General features: G+C 44.4%; 2 protein-coding genes across 20 annotated transcripts; one reads left to right on the top strand and one right to left on the bottom strand.

The window, feature by feature from the left end:
* Positions 1 to 320: 320 nt before the first annotated feature.
* On the top strand, positions 321 to 8,724 carry LOC110495882 (integral membrane protein 2B). Its single transcript, XM_021571393.2, has 6 exons — positions 321 to 533; positions 5,008 to 5,136; positions 6,164 to 6,364; positions 7,445 to 7,555; positions 7,693 to 7,843; positions 8,075 to 8,724. The coding sequence occupies exons 1-6, from the start codon at positions 447 to 449 to the stop codon at positions 8,161 to 8,163; spliced, it is 768 nt and encodes a 255-aa protein (XP_021427068.1). The 5' UTR covers positions 321 to 446; the 3' UTR covers positions 8,164 to 8,724.
* On the bottom strand, positions 8,709 to 23,059 carry LOC110495878 (abl interactor 2). Of its 19 annotated transcripts, none has more exons than XM_036952356.1 (12): positions 22,845 to 23,058; positions 17,288 to 17,455; positions 16,828 to 17,004; positions 16,393 to 16,410; positions 16,136 to 16,239; positions 14,919 to 15,071; positions 13,641 to 13,771; positions 13,176 to 13,394; positions 12,509 to 12,679; positions 11,792 to 11,878; positions 11,267 to 11,458; positions 8,709 to 11,111 (listed from the first exon to the last, which is right to left on the bottom strand). In XM_036952356.1, the coding sequence occupies exons 1-12, from the start codon at positions 22,959 to 22,961 to the stop codon at positions 10,936 to 10,938; spliced, it is 1,713 nt and encodes a 570-aa protein (XP_036808251.1). In that variant the 5' UTR covers positions 22,962 to 23,058; the 3' UTR covers positions 8,709 to 10,935. The 19 variants fall into 19 exon arrangements, with proteins under 19 accessions (XP_036808251.1, XP_036808250.1, XP_036808252.1 ...); XM_036952355.1 differs by having other exon boundaries at positions 11,792 to 11,881; positions 22,845 to 23,057; XM_036952357.1 differs by having other exon boundaries at positions 11,792 to 11,881; positions 13,176 to 13,385; positions 22,845 to 23,057.
* Between the last annotated feature and the right edge of the window lie 138 nt (positions 23,060 to 23,197).

The following is a 23,197-nucleotide window of genomic DNA, read 5'->3' as shown; positions in this document are numbered from 1 at the left end:
CAGTTTTCCCATAGGGATGGCTGAACGAAGCAGATATAACTAATTTCCGGGTTTTAGGACCACAAGCTGGCGAGCAGAGGCGCGCGCTCTGGTCTAGCCGCGCGTGCTCGATCGTCAGACTAACATTATTAATGATTTCGATCTCTTTTGAGTGTCTCATGTGCAACATTTAATCAACACATTTTATCCCATACGATAAATGCCTATCTACCATTAAATATATTTGAGATTGTACTGCCCCCCAGTGGGGAGAAAAAAAACGTTCAAGAAAGTTTGTAAAATCGTATAGGTTCTTGAATGCAGCCAAATGCCTGCAATCACTCATGTGACCCGTTCGGGATGTTTTGTGTTTTTTTTTTTAGCAACGTCATTGTAATCAGAGGCCGCACGAAGACATTCCTGCAGAAGGTGATTTCGTCGCTTGGTCTAACATTTAGATTTTACAAATGGTGAAGGTAACATTTAACTCGTCCTTTGGACAAAGGGATTTGAAGAAAGCATGCAATGCCGAAGCGCTTATTCCGGAGGAGAGGGTGAGTTGAGCTAAACCAATGTAGTTAATATTTGTTGCATCAAACGTGGAAGACGCAACTGTAACCGTTCAAACAACGTATAACCAACCATAACTGAAACAAAGTAACGTCGATTAGAAACATGTCTAGATTCTTGATAATGTCTGAAAATGGCTGCTACACAAATCATTTTCGGCAGACTGAGTGTTGTTCGCAGTTCCTGGCCTGGGCAGGACCGTATTAGCTTTTCGATTCGGTGTTGATTTAGTAGAGGCCTGGAGGCTTGAAATACCTGAAGAACATTCAGGTCGTCTTTCCTATTCATTCGAACAGTTCTTCCTGTTTTGGTTATGAAGAGTAAAATGTAAATGCGTTTATGTAGACGCCATAGACAGTCGTGATCTGAATTGACCAAATTAAGTGTATTCATGTCTTAAGGTCGGTGTGTTGTCTTTCCTCCTGACAAAATGCATGCTGTGTACAGACGTTTTTGTTAACCTATCAATTGTTAGTAGATGCTGTATCAGCAATAAGAAGCCTGTGAGTCCAAACTCACCCCAACCGCATGGATTCATGTTTACGGTTGGCGCAGGGTATTGCCCATAATAAAGGCACTAGAGGTCGACCATTATGATTTTTCGATGCAGATACCGATTATTGGAGGACCAAAAAAAGCCGATACCGATTAATCGGCCTATTTATTTATTTGTAATAATGACAATTACAACAATACTGAATTAACACTTATTTTAACTTAATATAATACATCACTAAAAATCAATTTAGCCTCAAATAAACAATGAAACATGTTCAATTTGGTTTAAATAATGCAAAAGCAAAGTGTTGGAGAAGTGCAGTGCAAAATGTGCCATGTAAGAAAGCTACGGTTTAAGTTACTTGCTCAGAACATGAGAACATATGAAAGCTGGTGGTTCCTTTTAACATGAGACTTCAATATTCCAAGGTAAGCGGTTGTAGTTAGTATTTATAGGACTATTTTTCTCTCTACCAATGGTATTTCATTAACCTTTGACTATTGGATGTTCTTATAGGCACTTTAGTATTGCCAGTGTAACAGTATAGCATCCGTCCCTCTCCTCGCCCCTACCTGGGCTCGAACCAGGAACACATCGACAACAGCCACACTCGAAGCAGCGTTATCCATCGCTCCACAAAAGCCGCGGCCCTTGCAGAGCAAGGGGAATAACTACTCCAAGTCTCAGAGCGAGTGACGTTTGAAACGCTATTAGCGCGCACCCCGCTAACTAGCTAGCCATTTCACATCGGTTACACCAGCCATTAGGCTGATAGGCTTGAAGTCATTAACAGCGCTGTGCTTGCAAAGAGCTGCTGGCAAAACGCACAAGTGCTGTTCGAATTAATGCTTACGAGCCTGCTGCTGCCTACCATCGCTCAGTCAGACTGCTCTATCAAATCATAGACTTAATTATAACATAATAACACACAGAAATTACCCGCCTTTGGTCATTAATATGATCGAATCCGGAAACTATAATTTCAAAAAAACAAAACGTTTATTATTTCAGTGAAATACGGAACCGTTCCATATTTTATCTAACAGGTGGCATCCCTATGTCTAAATATTCTTGTTACATTGTACAACCTTCAATGTTACAATCTGGGGAGACGGGTCTTGATCAGGGAGGTGATCAAGAACCTGATGGTCACTGACAGAACTCCAGAGTTCCTCCGTGGAGTGGGTGTCCTTGATGAAAACTTGCTCCAGGGCGCTCAGGACCTCAGACTGGGGAGAAGGTTCAGCAGTAATAGCACATCCTCCACTCTGATCCTCAACACGCCGGCCCCTCAGGGGTGAGTGCTCAGTCCCCTCCTGTACTCCCTGTTCACTCATGACTGCACGGCCAGTCATGACTCCAACACCATCATTAAGTTTGCTAATGACACAACCGTGGTAGGCCTGATCACTGACAACGATGAGACCTGACACTGTGGTGCAAGGACAACAACTTCTCCCTTAACGTGATCAAGACAAAGGAGATGATTGGACTACAGGAAAAGGAGGAACGAGCACCTCCCCTTCTCATCGATGGGGCTGTAGTGGAGCAGGTTGAGAGCTTCAAGTTCCTTGATGCCCACATCACCAAAGTAACATGGTCCAAGCACACACAGACATTCGTGAAGAGGGCATGACAAACCCCATTCCCCCTCAGGAGACAGAAAAGATTTGGCATGGGTCCTCAGATCCTCAAAATGTTTTACAGAGTATCCTGACAGGTTGCATCACTGCCTGGTATGGCAACTGGTTGGCCTCCGACCGCGAGACACTACAGAGGGCAGTGTGTACGGCCCAGTACATCACTGGGGCCAAGCTTCCTGCCATCCAGGACCTCTATACCAGGCGGTGTCAGAGGAAGGCCCTAAAAATTGTCAGACTCCAGCCACCCTAGTCATAGATTGTTCTCTCTGCTACCACACAGCATGCGGTACCGGAACGCCAAGTCTAGGTCCAAGAAGCTTCTAAACAGCTTCTACCCCCAAGCCATAAGACTCTGGAACAGTAAATTAAATGGCTACCTATCATTTGCATTGTCGTTGCCCCCCCATTGTTATTTACTGCTGATCTTTAATTATTTGTTATTCTTATCTCAATTTGTTAGGGACTTTCTTAAAACTGCATTGTTCGTTAAGGACTTGTAAGTAAGCATTTCACTGTAAGATCTACTATACCTGTTGTATTCGGCGCATGTGACAAATACTTTTGATTTGAAGATTGACCTTCCAACAGAACAATGACCGTAAGCACACAGCCAAGACAATGCACGAGTGGCTTTGGAACAAGTCTCTGAATGTCCTTGAGTGGCCCAGCCGGAGCCCGGGCTTGAACCCGATCGAACATCTCTAGAGACCTAAAAATAGCTGTGCAGCGCCATTCCCCTTCCAACCTGACAGAGCTTGAGAGGATCTGCAGAGAAGAATGGGAGAAAGTCCCCAAATACATGTGTGCCAAGCTAGTAGCATCATACCCAAGAAGACTCAAGGCTGTAATCACTGCTTTGTCATTGTGGGATATTGTGTGTAGATTGAGGGGAAACAACTATTTAATCCATTTTAGAATACAGTTGTAAAGTAACAAAATGTGGAAAAAGGGAAGTGGTCTGACTACTTTCCAAATGCAAAGTATCTGGGTGGATACATGGTTCCATTGGAAATAGAATGCAGATGAGATTATAAGTCGATAGAGAATCTGAGTGATTGAGGAATAATAGCAGAGGAATGCAGCAGCCAGGGACAGACCTGGGGAGAAAATGCCCCTGCATAGAAAGACCTGGCCATCATGTCTGTTTCACTTGTAGGGGAGCAGTTTGGACAGTCAGACGGGTGAGATTAAATGCTAATATCCTGGATAAGGTGTCAGACTAGTGACGGTCTGTGACATGACCAGACAGCATGGTCCACAGAGACCATCCATGAGCCACCTCTTTATTCCAGACCTGTAGCCATGTTAATAAGCTAACCTGAAGTGATGAGTGAGACAAGCATGTCCATCATTCAATAGCCCCAGTATCTGTTGCAAATGTTGGATTAATGAAAATATGCACCTTGGTTTACCTCAAGCACGTCTCTGTATCGACACTGGACTAACGGGGAGGAAAAACAATATGTTCTTCCACTAAAGTACGAGCATGGGGATCTCTCAGATCTGTTTCCTCATCTGATCTCCAGGGAGAGCTAGCTGTTGACATCCACTCTTTTGTTTCAATACGAACCCCACCCCAACTCTGCATAAACAACTTCAGCAAGTTCAGGAAAAGGGCCTGCCGCCAAATTACAACATGTGCCCCTGGGCCACGTAATATTCAAGTGAGGGAGCAAAAATGACAGAGATGGTGGAGAGGCCTAAAAGATAAGGCAGTAAATGAGTAAAGGTTAGAAAGAATGTCTTGAAGTAGATGATGGAAAGGAGGTGTGAGGTCACAGAGAAGCGAGGGAGGGTTGGTGAGAAAGGGAGGGAGGTTTAGCTGTGTGTTTTGAAGGGTACGTTACATAAGCATCCCTCTATCACTACTACCATACTCCAACTGATATCCACAGAACACACCACAGCTGTATTGTGCTTGCATAATCACACTATTTGAATCAAACACTGTTTGGCTATGTTGTGTTGGAGCGATTTTTATTTGAACAATAAAGAGGATTTATAGAGGTCAGTTTTCTTAATGCTAGCCATGATTCATCTGGGCTGACATAGCCTACTGTTCATTGAGAAAGGTTGATGGGTTGAACCTATGTAATGGAACACAGGCAGACATGCGGGTATTGCGAGAGGCTGTCTGTAGGCTCTACTCTGTATGTTATAGAGGACCACAATGGCAAGAAGTCTTTTGACTTTTTTGTTTTATGTATCCTCTGCAATTTTAATATAGGCCTATGTACTGTATCTGTTGCCTGGTGTAATGCATTTTAAGTGATCAAATCAAATGTGCATGCACTATATTTGTCTTCTTACTCTCAGGACCTGGAGGATGGCATGCGAGTGCGTCGGCAGTCCAAGGTGTGCTGCTGGTACAGGTGCCTGGGCCTGGCTCTCATGCTGTCAGGTGTGGTGGTGGGAGGGGCCTACCTTTACAAGACCTACATACTGGTGAGGGACTGTTGGTTAGACCCCTATAATGCCATAGGCTCAACTATATACTGAACAAAAATATAAACGCAACCATTTCAATGGTTTTACTGAGTTACAGTTCATATCGGGAAATCAGTCAATTTAAATATTCATTAGGCCCTAATCTATGGATCTCACATGACTGGGCAGGGGCGCAGCCATGGGTGGGGCCAGCCAATCAGAATGAGTTTTCCCCCACAAAAGGGCTTTACTACGGACAGAAATACTCCTCAGTTTCATCAACTGTCGGGGTGGCTGGTCTCAGACGATCCCGCAGATGAAGAAGCCAGATGTGGAGGTCCTGGGCAGGCATGGTTACGCGTGGTCTGCGGTTTTCATACCAATTAGACGTACTGCCAAATTCTCTTAAACGACGTTGGAAGCAGCTTGTGGTATAGAAATGAACATTCAATTCTCTGGCAATAGCTGTAGTGGACATTCTTGCAGTCAACATGCCAATTGTACTCTCCCTCAACTTGAGACATCTGTGGCACTGTATTGTGACAAAACTGTACATTTTAGAGTGGCCTTTTATTGTCCCCAGCACATGCGTAATGATCATGCTGTTTAATCAGCTTCTGAATATGCCACACCTGTCAGGTGGATGGATTATCTTGGCAAAGGATTAATGCTAATAGGGATGTAAACAAATTTGTGCACACAATTTGAGAGAAATAAACTTTTTGTGTATATGGAACATTTCTGGGATCTTTTATTTCAGCTCATTAAATGTGGGACCAAGACTTAACATATTGCGTTTTTATATTTTTTGTTCAGTGTAGTTAAAGATCTCTAACCAAGGAAAGGTGACACATTTGCATATGCTGTGGGCTGGTTTCTCAGACACAGATTAAGCCTAGTCTTGGACTTTTGAATCAGCCCCTAATCAGGAGATATTTCTGGGAAACCAGCCCAGTGTGCTAGCCAGCTACAGTGTTGGTAAGGTAGAGCGAGTCAGGGTGAGAGACAAGTCCTCACTGTTGTCGTCTTCCCTTGACTTCCTCAGGAGCGCAGGGTGTATTGGTGCGGGGTGGATTACCTTGAGCAGGACTACATGGTTCAGGACGAGGACGAGGTGGTCTTGCCCTCTGCGCTGAGACACATCCAGGAGAGCATCCGTGTGCTGGAGGAGGTGGAGCTAATCAACGTGCCCGTGCCCGAGTTCTCCGACAGCGACCCGGCCGACATCGTCCATGACTTCAAAAGCGTGAGAAGAGAACACTGCTACACACACACACACACACCAGGTTTCCATCCAACCTTTTTTATGCGACTGAAGTGTATGTCGGATAGAGTCATGACAGGCCGAAACTGAACATTTGTCGGTCAACTTTCCAAATGTCGACAACCCTAAATACACTAGACAAGGTTGTGTTTTGTGTTAGTAAAATTAATTGTGAGAAAAGTCGGTGGAAACGCTTTTATGTGCAAATATTGATATAATAACCATCACATCGAAGTAAACTTGGGAGTCACTCGATGACATGTGCACCTCTCACTGCGACTTGTTTGGGAACCATGCAGTTTATTAGGCTACAGATGAAATCCGTTTTGAAGAACTTCGGAGTGGTGAACGTGGAAGGTAATGACCACGGTGCGCCTTTCCAATAAATATCCAGAGTCTTATTCTGGCGACATGATCAGCAAATGCTTGGCTGCCGTTTTGACAAATCAAAAATCTTGCTCTTTTGTCCATAATCTTGTCGTGTAGGCTCATACTCCCATATGTATCTGAGCTGTTGGCTTGAGCGCATTTGGCAATACCAGAGTGGGCACACTGAAAATCTGATGGAAACCCATTTAACTTGTATGTTTTTATTTGGTTCATGGGAATTTAACTGCAAAAGGTATTAAGTTATCAGGCACAGCCTTTTATCCACAACAAGTCAATTTGATGAAATGCATCTCTGGTGGGGGAATGTGCATGTTGTTTTTATGTGGATTTTAGAAAATTCACATGAATCTGTTTAATTGGATGGAAACCTACACACACACACACACACAGTGGTGTGAATTGTTGTTGAGAAATACTGCATATGTGACATCACAGAGCTCTGTCTATCTAGCTGCTACCATGCATTTACGGCTCAAAGAGGAAAGTCATTCCTCCAGCGTATTATCCGTCAAACTCCGATTTCTAGAAACCGGTAAGTGTTCAATACTGTGTTAATAAAACACGTGCTGAATTGAAGTTGAACGTAATCGTGTGTTGAGGTCTGAGGTTTGAATGTAAAGTACCTCCGGGTGTTTTTGTAGCGTTGGATCGAATTCCTTTCCTCCTACTCAGAGGCTGACAGCCTACCTGGACCTGAGCCTGAACAAGTGCTACGTCATCCCCCTCAACACCTCCATCGTCATGCCCCCCAAAGACTTGCTGGAGCTGCTCATCAACATCAAGGTACCGGTAACACACACATACGACTGGAGCTGTTTATGTATTTCTATGTATTTTTATGTATTAAAAAAAATCTATCAAATGTTGGAGGAAATAATGTTAATTAAGTGTGTGAGTTGCCCCCCCCCCCTCCCCCCTAGGCTGGTACCTACCTTCCCCAGTCCTACCTGGTCCATGAGCAGATGATGGTGACTGAGCGTCTGGAGAACGTTGACCAGCTGGGATACTTCATCTACAGCCTCTGCAAGGGCAGAGACACCTACAAGCTGGAACGCAGAGAGACCATACTGGGTTAGTACTGCTGACACACACACCATACTGGGTCAGTACTGGCACACACACTTTTTAAGATGTACCCCGAATAGTCATGTATTGACCATTTTGTGAATTTCCTTCGGCCCCTTGGTGGACCTGAGGACACACAGCATTATACTCTGGCCAATGAACAGGTGCCATAGCAGATGTTTTATATAGGCCTACACACCCATTTTTAATACATATTCCTTCATCTGTACCTTGCAGGCAGAGAGAAGCGTGAAGCCCTGAACTGCAGGACGATCCGTCACTTTGAGAGCAAGTTTGTGGTCGAGACAATCATCTGTGAGCCTTAAAGTGAAAGGGGACTGGCTGCTTCAGACAATCCATGTATAGTTTCACTCACTGTCTGCAGTGAGATTTTTAACCCTTCTCTCTCTCCCATATCACCCCTCATAGATCCTTTACTCTTCTGTACTGCTGGTAGTTTTGAGAGTTGTCAAATTTAAGTCCAGATGATTCCAAGTCAATACTGTTGTATAAAACTAATGAATTTTTCACTTTGTGTAAAGTACCATTTTCATTTGGGGGCAACTCTTCTCTTCAAAGAATAAGATATGTGTTCAGCTTTTCTTTACTCTGGGGTTTATTATTGTTAGTGTTTAAACGGACACTTAAGTCAGTTAATTACACTTATCAGGTATAACTAGATTGATGAAATATAAACTCAATGAGAATATGCTTACTTTAGCATAGAAAATGAATGATTTTTGTATCTGCTGTCACAAGTACAGTGGGATGAAACAAGAGGAATCTCATACCCCACAGGTCCGTCTGAAAACAGAGCACGTGGTAACTAACATGTTAATATAGTCTGTAAAAAGGAAGATTAATACCACAATAAATCTTAATCGTTTTATTGGTTTTTGTTCTCATGGTTTTACAAATATGATATTTCTAAAGTTAAACTTTTTTTACTGTGCAACACAATGGCATTATGGACTGTTAACTTGACATCCAGAGAGATCTTGGTCTGAGGGAATAGAACACTTGTTCTTACACTTATATTCTCCATTTACACATTAAATGAATGGCTCCTCCTGGAGTAGTCAAATCCCATAACTTTATTGATCTTCAGATGTTGGGATAAAAATTGCCATGGATTTAGCTTACACTTTAGTCTTTGGATGAGGCTGGTTTAGTAGTACCTGGGGTTGCATTTAGCGTTGCACAGCATTGTGGAACATTGCAGATAGAAATGTCCTGAATAGAGCTGACATGAGTCCTTATGCTACATGTCAGAGGCATGTTTATTCTACATAACATATCTGAATATTCAAAAAGGTTGTGCTTCACTGACCTTGCCCCTAGGGTCCAGTTCTGGGGCTGCCTTGTGAAGGGCCAACTGGGTTTCAGACACCACTACATATTACGAAAAATGGCATGCAAGAACAGACGCACTTTCAATAAAAAATAAGGATTTGACTGACAGACAAGCACAGAGCCCTCAGACACGGCCAAGCACATTGGAAATAATACTTGTACCTCAAACACTCAATGCATCGGTTTTGGTGCCGGTTTGTAATCAACGCCCGGCTTTTATGCTCATTTTAATTAGTCCTCATCCGAGGCAGTAATACAGCTTAATTTTATAATTTCAGTAACAATTATCTTACTACAAATGTATGTGCTTTCAATTCCAAACAACTCAAAGATCTACATTTTCAAACCCATCCCACTGGCTATTTTTATTGCAAATGGAAGTCATACCTTACACACACACTTCAATATGGCACAAGCTTCCTTTATCACCTCCTATAAATGCATCATGAAACCCCACCTGTCAACGATGGTAATATGGGTGAATATTTAAAACCAAACCAATAACCACACCATATCTAAAATATTAAGACAGGAATAATAATATAGCAGAAAAGGAGACTAATGAATATTTTTTTTCCCAAAAACATGCAGTCTGCCACCCTTTGAGGTCCCACTACAATAAGAATGAAATATTGAAATCGTTGATGCAAATGAGTGGCCAGAATGTTTGTCTACCTAAAAGGTGGCTTCCTGACAGTCCCTCTACCAAGACAGGCAAAATCAATCTCTTCTGTCTTGATTACAAGGTGAGGCAGTGACTTAAGACACTAATTTTGCAATTTGAGTTATCCTTTCTACTTTGGGCCAGACACCATCTCAGTGTTTCTCAAACTTGTTTTGTGCCATTGAAGCCGTCTTCAATTAGAGCTGACCAAATCAGTGTCGTCATCTCAGGGACCAAAGGTTGAGAAACAACTGCTCTACCTAACTATCCTGATACTAGAACTGGCCTGTGAAGTGAGGCAAGTGCAGTAGTGACTGAGCATGCTCTAAGCCCTAGTGTTTTAAGCTGCCCTAGCTAGCCTGGGGCCAGAACCAATTCATTAACTACTGAATCCAAACTGAAGAGAGTTTCATAGTTCTTTTCCCCCCATTCTTACCCACCACTAATGTCTATGTTTTGTCAGGGACTGTCAAGCTTTGTTGTGTCGCCAAACTTGACATCATATAAAGTTCAAGCGCAACAGTCCATCTCATCCCACTAACCAATAGGAGCTCCTGGTTTTAAATAAAATATGAGTCTAGAAAGGCTCTGGGAATGTCAGGAGAGAAAATATTGGAAAGCATTCTCTAGTGTCTTCTCTTGGGCTGAGAGTAGAGAACTTCATCGGGATCATCTGACACCTATTTCTATCCTTAAATCAGCAGCCTTGCCCGCCGTACCATCCCTCCCTATATAATACATGGTCCAAATAAATACAACTTTAAAATAAGCGCAAACGGGCAAAAGGAAATGAGAAAAATATTTTTTTAAATCACAATAATCCTTGTGGCCTTCCTTATAATAATAGTAAAGACAAAATGAAGCCCTAATAGTACATACAAAAACCACCACCATACAGTCTCATATCATTCAAAAACACAGGGAATATCTACAAGTGGCCGTTGTACGATGTACTTCATCTGGTAGACCGGTTGAGGATAGTTGATTACTCTTCATGAACGCTCATCTCCTCCTCCTCGTCGACTTCCACAATGTGATCATGCTCTGCCTAACAAAGTCTTTGACCTATCTATACCTCTCCTCAGTCGGTGTAGTGCATGATGGACTCGACGTAGTTCCCGGGGAAGAGGCCGGTGGTGCCACTCATCGTTCCTTCGTACCAGCCGTCGTCGTTCTTCTTGATGACGTAGATGATGGCGCCCTCGTTGAAGGACAGCTCATCCTCCTTGTCCGCCGCGTAGTCGTAGATCGCCACCACTGTGCACCAATGAGAGAGGAGGATGTTAGAGGAACGAAGAGGTCAGGGGAGATGGGTAGAGGACAGGGAGATGAGGGCGAAAGACAGAGGGAAGAACAGGAGAAGTGGACAGGCCAGGGGTTAGATCAGGGTGGCAGAGAGAATCACTCGCTACCTTTCTCCATGTAGGTGCGTGGGGCCCACGGGGGGTCCTCCTCTGCGTAGGGATCACTGTACTCCACAACGGCCGACTCTTCCTCCTCCTCCTCATCATCATCCTCATAGTCCTCTGGAGGTGGAGGGGGCGGGGTGGGTTCCTCAAACACAGCTTCTTCTATGGGGGGCGGGGGAGGGGGAACGTCTGAGACTGGGGGGGGGTTACAACAGTCAGAAACCACCATGCTTACATTCCACTGGTTGGTTAGTTACATGTTGACTGACACTGGCATTCCCAAGCATGTGGCATAGGGCTGCAGTGGTTGTTTGGGTATCCATGCTGAAAGTGTAAAGAAAAACTGGGGGAAAGGAGAACAATTTCAACGTGCACAGATGAGAAGTTTATTTTTTATCGAAGTTGATGGATAGTTCAGCTTTGAAGTATCAACAAAAATAGACTCACTTTGTGAGTAAAATAAACACATGCACGAGGGAGCCACTGCGAAGACGAGGCAACAAGGCAGAGGAGCTAAAAGCCACTTACTGGTCTCCTGTACCCGAGCCACAAAGCCCATCAGAGGGAGCTGGGGAGTGATCTGCATGGACGGGGGAGGGGGGGCAACAAGAGGACCTGCTACAGACACACCACACCACAGGAGAAGCGGGGAGAGCGAGAGAGGAGAAAGAAAGAGGGAAGAAAAAGAGCAGCAGATTGTAATTAGGTAAGAAAGGTGAGGAAGGAAGGCAGAAAGAGAGATGTGGTGGAATTAGAATTTAGAACATGATAGAAGCCAGTTAGATCAGTAGGCAGACTAGGCATTAAAAAGGGCTAAATCAAGAGCAGGAATCCTTTCACACAAAAAAAAGACAGCGAGCTGCCTGGACCTAGGCGCTTTGTGCCTTCCCATAGGTTCACCTGTCTGCTGAAATCAAATGGCGTTTTCGTGTATGAATTTAATACTCTGAGGTTCTGAGAACTCACAAAATGACAGTTTGCTTCCACAAGATCTGAAAAATACTAGCTGACAAAAGTTAAGGTTTTTTAACCAAACTCTCAGCCAAGTAACATAAATCATTTGGGTCCGTATACATTTTGTTCCTACAAATGAGTTACAGGATGGACCAGGAGCCCAAACGCTCCAGGATCCAAACCAGACAGTAATATATGAAAGAAATCTCTCAAATGCAGACTCAATATCTAAACACAAAAGACAATTTGCGTTCTGGTAGGAGTGATAGTGTTGCTGGTCAGGGCTGTTACCTGAGACCTGGTTGAAGTGGGGTCCTCCATTGGGCTGGTTCAGGGCCAGGGGCATGTTGGAGTTGGGCTGGCCCGTCAATGACGCGGGCCGGCGGTACGGCAGAGACCCCCCCACCGCAGGAGGGTTCAGTGGTTGCACCGGTCGGTTCATGCTGAAGAACTGGGGGGCACCTGGGGTACAGACAGCATAGGGAACAAGAGAGATTTTGGTACGGTGTAGCTATGTTGCTGAACTTAGCACTTCTGGTTCCCGTCACATGATGCACTTAATTAATGGGATCAATTTAAGCACTTTGCTGTTTTTGGTATTCAGACATCGTCAAAGACCCTTTTCAACATCACTTACTGTAAGAACACAAGAACAATTTAACTCATGCACAAGTTGTGATGATAGCATGCAGGTGGTGACTGACAGAGTTGCCCTAAGGAGGGAATGAGAGACGCCCAGAGGAAAAAGGAAAAGACAGAGTGACAGATCAGACAGTGAGAGGGAGGGTGATGGAGGAATTCTGATCATGCAAGGGTGGAGAATGACTGGCCCACGTGACAACATGCCTGCTGGTACACAGACAGATACAGGTCCTGGGATGATGGGAGAGATGGATGTGATCCTGGGATGATGGGAGAGATGGATGTGATGCAGGGGTGGTGATGGTGGGACACTCACCTTGTGCGGGGGTGCTGAAAGCAGCAGGGCCGGTGCTAGTGACGGCAGTGGGGAGCTGGGGTGGGGGAGGGGGCACGGGTGGACCCTCAGGAGGGGGAGTGGGGGAGGGGTTAGGAGCTAGAGAGAGTACAGGGAGGCCATCAGGTGGGACTGGAGTAGTGGTGGTAGTGGGAGGTGGCTTAGCAGGGTTGGGAAGGGCAGGGGCAGTACCTGCACCATCAGCAGGTGGGAAAGGGAGGAAGGCAGTAGAAAAAAAGAGGAAAGGAAAAGGAAAGACAGGAGAAGGAGATAAAGACAGGTGCTCAGACACTATCAAGGGGGAAGGAAGGAGAGAGTTTAAAGCAGTCTGACAGACCGTATTGCTCTTTAGAGAGCTAGTAGGCGGAGCTTAGACAGTGGACAGGGGGGGTACTGTCACGTTCTGACCTTAAGTTATTTTTGTTATGGCCTTGGTTATGACCTTACCTGGGAATGCTGTGGGGGGCGGGGCAGGCGTTGGCACAGCGATAGGCAAGCCCACGGAGCCGCTGCCGCTATTCTCTCTGCTGCTGCTCCGGCTGCTGCTGCTGGGGTGGCTGCCTCCACTGCTGCCACTGCTAATGATGTCACATAGCCCATCACATAACCCAATCAACACCCGCTTGCATTAAGTCATTTACCATCTAGATTAGAGGTTATATATACACTTTGTAGGGCCGGTTTCCCAGATACAGATTAAGCCTACTACTGGACTAAAAAGTAGTGTGATTTTTTTTGTCCAGAACTAGGTTTAATCTGTGGTGGAGGAAACCGGCCCTTTAGAGCCCTATTGGTATCAGAGGACCTGCAAGCACAACCTACCAAACCAGAGACTCTCCTGGCCCAAAATCCTGCCCCCCACCTACCTAGCACTGAATGGATTCAAATGAACAGCTCTGCTTTGAGATGACATGTACAGCAATAAAGAAATGAATAAAACGTCACAAATTACAACATGACATTTAGCGGTGGTCCATTAGTGAGACATGACGTGACAAAGACAGAGGCACCACAAAGCTGGAGGCATCTGAAGAAAATCAAGGCGAGAATAAAAAGAGGAGACTGGAGACAGGGAATGAGTGAGAAACTGGATGGATGGAAGAAAGGCCCAACGCATAGATAGATAGTTCTTTCAGCTCAACCTGTCTGTTTAATTTAAGCCAAGGTCAACCATTGCTACTATTAGTTTTAACGTCAGTTTCAAACGTAATAATGTGCTCAGAAGGAAATAGAGAAGGGACTGACGGAGAAAAGGGATTAGCTGTATTCCAAAGCCCAAGCTTCAATTCTCTGGTGGCAGATACTCTGTCATGTAGTCCTAAAGATCTTGTTCTCACTGCCTGGTAGGAGCCTCAGTGACACCCAGAGCTGCTCGTGTTTATCTCATCTGAATATCCTCTGCTGTTACGCAGGTGATAAAGAAACATATTTGAATACATGCCTATCTGAGCTGTACGTTCGTTTTGTGTGCTTGGTGTAGTGCCTATTCAAAGTGTTTCAGACCAGTTTTTTGGTGATATTATTATATTAAGTCCTGTGGGTAGGGCTGGGGGAAAAAGGAGTTTAGTAGCATGTAGCTACAGTGTCTGTAATCTATTGCAGCAGATCTTTACTACAGGGCAGTTGAATCTAAGCGTGTCTGTTCAGTGAGTCCAGGGCCGCTCGAAGTGTGTTCTAGACGTGTTTTTAGCTAGCGGTGTGCTGGGAGCATGCGGGGCGGGGTACCTGTACGTGCGGTTCCTCTGATTAACAGACGCAGTGCGTGCAGGGCTCTGCTGTGGGGGCGCCATGTTGCCATGGCGCGTCGGGCTCGAGACGTAGTCGTTAGGGACAACGGGAGGACGCACCGGCTCGAGTGTCCTATAGGGGGAGTGGCGCCTGCGAGGGGAGGGGTATGAGAGGAGTTTAACATCCACAAGTGAGGGGGGGGGGGGACAAGAAAAGGAGGACAAACATGGGAACCAAAATAAAAAAAAGGGAACTAGTGCAAACTCAAAATGGGGTGTAGGTGGGAAAAGGCATTAAATGCATCAGTCGTGTCCACAGCTGCTGCTGCTTCGGTTCTTACACAGCCCAACATCAACCGAGGACAGTGATGTCTATTGATGTGCTGCAGTGGAATAAAAAGCCTCAAAAGTATGGATGAGCAGCCAAGTCTTTTCTCCCCCTGTGCTTGTTTAAGGGATGGAACGTTGAGCGCTGTTGCCATGGAGAGCATGAACAGCCTGAATTAGAGTTGAGGGGGGAGGAGTCACATGACATCACACATATGGGGGCGGGTGGGGGACAAAAGCAACCAAAACACCACAGACAGAGATGCCTCCTCTGGACTAGGGCAGTGTGTCATGGACGACTGACATGCGTCTCGTTTTAGGGGGGGACATGTTTGAAGGTTACACACACAAACACACAGCACTTAAACTTTAGAAGAGCCATAAAACACAATGTCATAAACCATTACATTCATCACTGTTATGGACAGGTCTGTAGAGGGCGATACAAACTGGACAGGGACACATAACAGGACAGAGCAACAATAACAGTAGCCCATAATGTCAAGTAACAGATTTGAAGATACCCATTCACTGGAATGACCTCACATCTGAAGAAATTAGGTATGCACATTAATTAGATCAACAAACAGAATATAATGTGCCACAGGCTAGCTTTGACCTTTCACAAAGAGGTCTGCTCCGGACCTTAACTAAATGTCACTGAAGGTCACTGCTGGGTGGTGAGGGGGTAGCCTGGTCCCTAGCCCTATAGGGACACTACAGCAATCTGTAGTACAAAGGGACACCTGGTGCCTGGATGATCAGATCTTGTCCATTGATGAACGTGTTTTAGATGTCTGATCGTGGTTGGCTGAGACTGAAAGCATGTTTTTCTCGAGGACATGAGCAGCATGGACAGGGGTTGTGGTACCTGCCACATCTACATACCCAATGGTTCCCTTCCCTGACATGGGTGGGCTGGGGGGCTTCTGTGTGGGTGGGTTGGTGCGTGGGAGACCTGCGGCTCCAGCCTTTATGTTCTGAGCACTGGCCTGTAGGACATGGTGAGAGGTTACAAAAACAACAACAGGGAAGTACTAGTCAACAGAGCAACAACATAACCTGGGATCAGACAAAACACACTCTGGTTTTACACGCATACCAACTTTGTTTTTAGAGTTTTAAATTTCGTTAGAAATCCTTACCTTAAACCTTAGCAACCACTAGGTTCATTTTAAAAAGGCAAATAAGTGATGCAAAGAGAGAGAGAGAGAGAGAGAAAGAGGAGGATTAGTGACTAATAGTGAGAAAATGCACAGAAACACATGTAGCAATGTTATAGGCCTACAGTCCACAGATGTTGTTAGGGAAGCAGCGAACAAGTCACACACTGTCCTAGACAAAGTGACTCACACCGGTACCACCACACCCTCGTGCTTATCCCAAGGGCCTACTACTGTCTTTGTACCAAACAAGGGGGGGGTTTCCCCCCAAAAAACTTGTTGCACTAAGATCAGTGTATGTCCATGATCTTAGTGCTACAAAAAAGGTTGATGATAACTCACTCCAGTACAAAAACGAGACGTACTACTATCATCAGGAATCCAGTTGTTAACCGTCAATGCCCCACTGCTCCCTACCTTGACGCCGTGGCCCATGTCATCCAGCAGGCTGTAGTCAATTGGCTTGCGGATGTAGCGCACCGGCCTCTCTGGATTGGCCGGAGCAATGATCTTGTGCGTGCGAGAGGTGTTCTTATTGGTGGTCAGGATGCCAATCTCCCGCCTTGCCACTTTCTCTTTGTGGATGTCCACTGTCTGGGGCCGCACAAGGGGGAGAAATACAGTTAAGTCTATTTCTTGACAGACTTGAACAAAACAGCATGTTGAACTATGCTTATCGTTTCGAATCAGGTATTCTTAGGCTATATGGATGTGTGTGTATTTTGCAATGTGTGCACATACATATATATATATATATATATATATATATATATATATACACACACACACACACACACACACACATATACACATATATATATATATATATATATATATACACACACACACAGTGTGTTCCACGTCCCGGCAGCAGTACCTGTGAGATGTGGTTGATGGAGGACTCCATGCGGCGGAGCTGGGAGGCCTGAATGTCAAGCATCTGCAGGACATTGTTGGCCAAGGTGTTAATCAGGTAGGCTACGCTGGCCAGGGACTGGGTGGTGTAGTTCTTAGTCTCCTCCAATGCTCTGTGCTTATCTGGTGACTAAGGAGTGAGAGTGCGAGAGAGGATAAACAGATAGACACCAGTAACAGAGAAACGAGAGTAGAGAGACAATAAGAAAACAACAAAGACAAGCAGCATAAAAAAGGAGAGCATCGACATCATATAAATAGGATCTTGCAGGGGCTGAAGGATGACTAGGCAAGCTAAGGCCATATGTTTTCAGAGGGAAACAATTTCCTGGAGATGACGCTGTCCTTGCTTTTCTGAAAAAGACTTCCCTTGTTGACAGTATGTACTGAATGACATTACTTTTCTCAAAGGTCAACCCTCGACCCTCCCCCGTCTGCCATGGATGGTGTGTTAAAGACAGACAATGCATGGCTTCTGGCATGTGTTTCTCTGCTGCTCATTAAGAAAAAAACAAGATTTCAGTCTTGGTGGTGTGGTTCGATGCGGCAGTTACTGATGTTTGCCCCCATGAGACACCATAGGAACAAAGCCAGCATTACTTCTTCAAAATAGTCAATGATTCTACGAACAAGAAATAAGTAATTAATTGACATTTTAGTCACGCAGTTTAACATCTAGTTACGGTGTTTGGTGCAGTATTTCTTAAGTAAAAACAAAAATGCGCGACGTGTGGTCTTATGTAAACAAAATCAGATCCGCTGCACTGACGAGAAGGTCTGTCTCACTGTCTGCGGTAGGATTAGATAGAGCGCAATCACCGCAGCTGTGTATACCGGGTTAGAGAGCAAGTGAGCATTGTCAAAACTCACTTACAAAACTCATTGTGGACGAGACCGACTTTATGAACAAAATTATCCCATTTACACTTTGTAGTCAATTTCGACACTACAATAAATGTGTCTGACTAATAGATGTCACGTAGGCCGTTTTCTATCAGAGAAGTTGTTTACGTGTCAAATAACTTGTTGACCAACCAGCACCTGAATAGGACTGCACGTCACATAATTGAACGCGTTCATATATTTTTTACGTAGTTATTACACATTGGTTACACTATCACTCGTATTTCATATGTCATCGATTCGTATGCTACGATGCTGGTAAAGTTGTCTCGCGCAACTACCTGCTGTTCATAAAAAAAGCTAGCTTGCTCATGGATGCAAAACATTGTCGTTTTGCTATGTTTTTGGGGAAGAACAATCTGTTTCAGTCGCGATGGTTAGCTAGCTAACTAAATAGCTAGGCGTCGTCATCTAAAATAACCCTAATTTATAAGACAGTTCTTATTTGATTAATGGTGGTCAGACCCATCTATGTGAAGCTAGCCACAATAGTGGACTTTGCGGTTAGCCTTCAAAGTAAAAAGTATGTAATTGACAGTGATGCAAATGCATACAAATAATAGAACTATGCCATAATTGAATAGATCAAGCTAAACGAGGTTGGAATGTTATATAAAAATCTAAAAAATACCATTTGTTAATTTAACAAGATTCTGTTGCAATCACACTGGATGTATTATACTTTAGAATTGCATTGGGGGCATACATATTTCACTTACCTATGGATTGTGGCTCAATGACATGGAGTACCAGTCTACTCCAGTGACACCCAGAGAACATTAGCATCGTAGCTCTTATTGCGGGACTCTGAAACAACTGAATTGAGCCACATTTATTGTCAAGCTATATGTATTGAACAATATTCATGAGGAAAAACAATACTGCTTGGATGTTTTGGAGTCTGATAAGTGAGGATGTTGGGGAAAAAATATATTGGGTATTGAGTAATCTGTTGTTACCCCATTTCATTGGTCCCCAATCCTTAGATAAAGCTGTACAGTGCAAAATGAATGTCAATACTAACAATAGGCTGACAAGGGAGGTGATTTCAGTCACAGTCCCGCAATAAGAGCTACAACTCTAATATTTTATTTATTTTACCTTTATTTTAACTAGGCAAGTCAGTTAAGAACAAATTCTTATTTTTTGTTGTTTTCCTATTGAAATTGAACTTCAGTTCATGAAAGTAAATAGCTAGCCAGCTACTTAACCCTGTTGCCCAAAGCTAACGTTATAAGCAGCCAGCTAGCTTCATCTGACGAGTGAGGCTCGACCTGACCGGGTTATGTGTTGCGTCATGCTGATGGCAGTCAGGATTTGGCATAAGTAGCATGAGCCCATCCTGCCTGGTGTCAATGGTACAGGTGAGTGGCAGTGGTGTAGGGAATGTTTTCCTGGTACATGTTAGGTCCCTGGATACCAACCGAGCAACATTTACATTCCCCGAAGAACTCCAGCTGTTCTGGATGCAAACGGAGTCCAACCCAGTACTAGATGGGAGTACCAAATAAACTGGCAATGAAGTGTATGTGTAAGTAACCAATAAAATGAGATTTGACAGAAAAAGTTAAAGGAGAAGGATAGGTTACAACGACAACGAGCCAACTGGCAGGCTGCTACTTAATATTCTGAATAGAGTTATTTGTAACTGTTGGATTAGAAAGTGCATGCACTGCATCGGCTGCAGAGAACATGATAACACAGTCGTCCGGAATAGCATCGGACATCACACTCTCTGCAGCTGATGTGAGTAAGACCTTCAAACAGGACAACATTCAGAAGGCCGCTGGGCCAGACGGATTACCAGGACGTGTACTCCGAGCATGCACTGACCAACTGGCAAGTGTCTTCACTGACATTTTCAACCTCTCCCTGTGAGTCTAACCGTAGCACTCAGGTCTGTAGCCATGAAATACTTTGAAAGGCTGGTCATGGCTCACATCAACACCATTATCCCAGAAACCCCTAGACCCACTCCAATTTGCATACCGCACCAACAAACCATCAGATGATGCAATCGCTATTGCACTCCACATTGCCCTCTCACACCTGGACAAAAGGAACACCTATGTGAAAATGCTATTCAATGACTACAGATTAGAGTTCAACACAATAGTGCCCTCAAAGCTCAATAAGCTAAGGACCCTGGGACTAAACACCTCCCTCTGCAACTGGATCCTGGACTTCCTGACGGGCTTCCCACAGGTGGTAATGGGTAGGTAACAACATCCGCCACGCTGATCCTCAACACAGGGGCCCCTCAGGGGTGCGTGCTCAGTACCCTCCTGTACTCCCTGTTCACTCATGACTGCAAGGCCAGGCATGACTCCAACACCATCATTACGTTTGCTGATGACAACAGGGGGTAGGCCTGATCACCAACAATGATGAGACAGCCTATAGGGAGGAGGTAAGAGACCTGACCGTGTGGTGCAGGGACAACAACCTCTTCCTCAATGTGATCAAGACAAAGGAGATGATTGTGGACTACAGGAAAAGGAGGACCGAGCACGCCCCCATTCTCATTGACAGGAGACTGAAAATATTTGGCATGGGTCCTCAGATCCTCAAAAGGTTTTAGAGCCGCACCATCGAGAGCATCCTGACAGGTTGCATCACTACCTGGTATGGCAACTGCTCGGCCTCCAACTGCTAGGCTCTACAGAGGGTAGTGTGTACGGCCCAGTACATTACTGGGGCCAAGCGTCCTGCCATCCAGGACCTCTATACCAGGCGGTGTCAGAGGAAGGCCCTAAAAATTGTCAGACTCCAGCCACCCTAGTCATAGACTGTTCTCTCTGCTACCGCACGGCAAGCAGTACCGGAGAGCCAAGTCTAAGTCCAAGAGGCTTCTAAACAGCTTCCACCACCAAGCCATAAGACTCCTTAACAGCTAATCAAATGGCAACGTTACCATCTATGCATAGTCACTTTAATAACTCTACCTACATGTACACATTACCTCAATTATCGCGACACCGGTACCCCCTGTACATAGCCCCGTTATTGTTATTTACTGCTGCTCTTTAATTGTTAGTTATTCTTCTCTTACTCTTTTTTTTTAATTTTCTTAAAACTGCATTGTTTGTTAAGGGCTTGTAAGTAAGCATTTCACTGTAAGGTCTATCTATACCTGTTGTATTCGGGCGCATGTGGCAAATAACATTTAAATTGCAGCCTCAGTTAGCCTAGCTAGCTAACGTTAGCTAGCTTCTCCCGGTTTGATGCAGTCCTAGATAGGTACTACATAATCATATTTGATGATAAATAACCTAGCTATGGCAGCTATTAGTCTACTATAGGGCGAGTCGGCTTGGATGGTTGCTGTCTCATCTCTCCCTCCTACCTCCCCAAGTCACTTGCTCAAAGTATGGCCCCTCCCCCGCCTGCTATAGCAGCACCCCTCTCCCTCTTGGCTTTATCAGCTCCAGTTAATTAAGTCGCTTAAAAACATGATTTTCTGCTGCTTCCATCACTCGGATCAGATCGGCCCTGGATTATTCCGGTCTAAATGGAATGGGTGTATTGTCCTCGGGTCCGTCCAGAACGGGTTTCTATATTTAAAAAAATGAATTTATGCATATCAAGTCACGGTGGGAAAGTCCCAGATCCATTTCGGAACAGGCCCAACTTTTGGGACCCGTGAAGACCTCTAGTTCCAGGGCAGTGGCACTATTGACAAACGTTTCACACTCGGTGTCAGAGCCGCACTTTATATTAGAAAAAACGTAGAAAAAACGTACTTCATGGCATGACTAACGTTATGAACCACCAGTAGTCTATGAAACACCGATTTTCCCACTGTACAGTCAGTAGTACAAGAAGTTCGGCATTGGTGATACAGGATGTCCGATCCAATTTGCTTGTGTTGTGTGTTTTGGCACATAACACATAATAAGGCAATAACATTAGCTAGCTAACGCTAAGTATTGGCAGGAGAAGAACGCTTACAAGTGCCACACATATTATATATTATTTTTCTTCACGACCAATGTTTACAGCCTGCTAATGTTGACACGAATTGGGAATTTCAAATCCCTACCACTGGAGAATTTGACAGTAATGGCAGCGCAGCTAACTAGAAACCGTGGCTAACGTTAGTTGGAATTAGTTAGCTATAGTCATAATTCGTTTACTTATGGCTCCTTTGATTCTCTTCTGGTATCAGAACGTGTACCAACATTTTAAATCCAATTCCTTAGCTGAATACCTTGTTGTATACCCCATCACGACACAGTCAATCATGAAACCAGCTGTGCCCAGATAATGCTAGCTGAGCTAGCACGAATTATTTGGTTGGAGGTAAATAGCTAACGAAGTCAAGTTAGTAAAAATACTAACAACTAAATAAACGTTTGATAAATTACGATACATGTATGACGGTTGGAGAACAGCAACCAATGTTTTCATATTAGGAAAAACATAGCTACGTTCTGCATAAAGTAGCTAACTAAGGTTAGCTAGCTATCTATAGCCTAGCTTGGTCGCGCTAACAGGAGCACCCTTGCAGTGGAGTAGCTGCACCTCATCGGCATAACTCGTAACCATCACTTCGCCCACCGTCAAAGATGATAGTCGTAGAATATATAATTGATAATGTTATAAAGTATCATTACCTGAACATAGTTGCTTTCGCAATACTCGGCAACTCTTTCTAAATTGGTAAAACTATCTAATAATGCACTACGTCCAGCTGGAATCTCCTCTTCCAAAAGCATTTGTAACTCCGCCATTTTCACATCTTTAGCAATCAATGCATGCCAGATCGCAGCCTCTCCAACGCTCCTGCAGAAGTGGCGTTGGGCATCCCAACTATGACGGAGTGTATGACAATCTGTGACAAATTTAAGTGGATATGATACCTAGATCTTTGCTCTTTCCATTCCTTTCCAATTTACATTGTGACTGATGTAAATTATTACAAACCCCAAGAATCTGTTTTGAAAGGAAACAATACCACCTGGAAAAA

The sequence above is a fragment of the Oncorhynchus mykiss genome, chromosome 18 (genome assembly GCF_013265735.2).
Source record: "Oncorhynchus mykiss isolate Arlee chromosome 18, USDA_OmykA_1.1, whole genome shotgun sequence".
Lineage (NCBI taxonomy): Eukaryota > Metazoa > Chordata > Actinopteri > Salmoniformes > Salmonidae > Oncorhynchus > Oncorhynchus mykiss.
The sequence above is the reverse complement of the archived record's forward strand: the minus strand, read 5'-3'. Positions and strand labels throughout refer to the sequence as shown.

Coding starts and splice junctions, on each gene's coding strand:
- LOC110495882 (XM_021571393.2), top strand. CDS start 447: ATGGTGAAGGTAACATTTAACTCGTCCTTTGGACAAAGGGATTTGAAG. Junction 534..5,007: donor CGCTTATTCCGGAGGAGAGG/GTGAGTTGAGCT, acceptor TCTTACTCTCAG/GACCTGGAGGATGGCATGCG. Junction 6,365..7,444: donor TCGTCCATGACTTCAAAAGC/GTGAGAAGAGAA, acceptor CCTCCTACTCAG/AGGCTGACAGCCTACCTGGA.
- LOC110495878 (XM_036952355.1), bottom strand. CDS start 22,961: ATGGCGGAGTTACAAATGCTTTTGGAAGAGGAGATTCCAGCTGGACGT. Junction 17,456..22,844: donor GCGAAAGCAACTATGTTCAG/GTAATGATACTT, acceptor CTCACTCCTTAG/TCACCAGATAAGCACAGAGC. Junction 12,680..13,175: donor TTTCAGCACCCCCGCACAAG/GTGAGTGTCCCA, acceptor TCTGTACCCCAG/GTGCCCCCCAGTTCTTCAGC.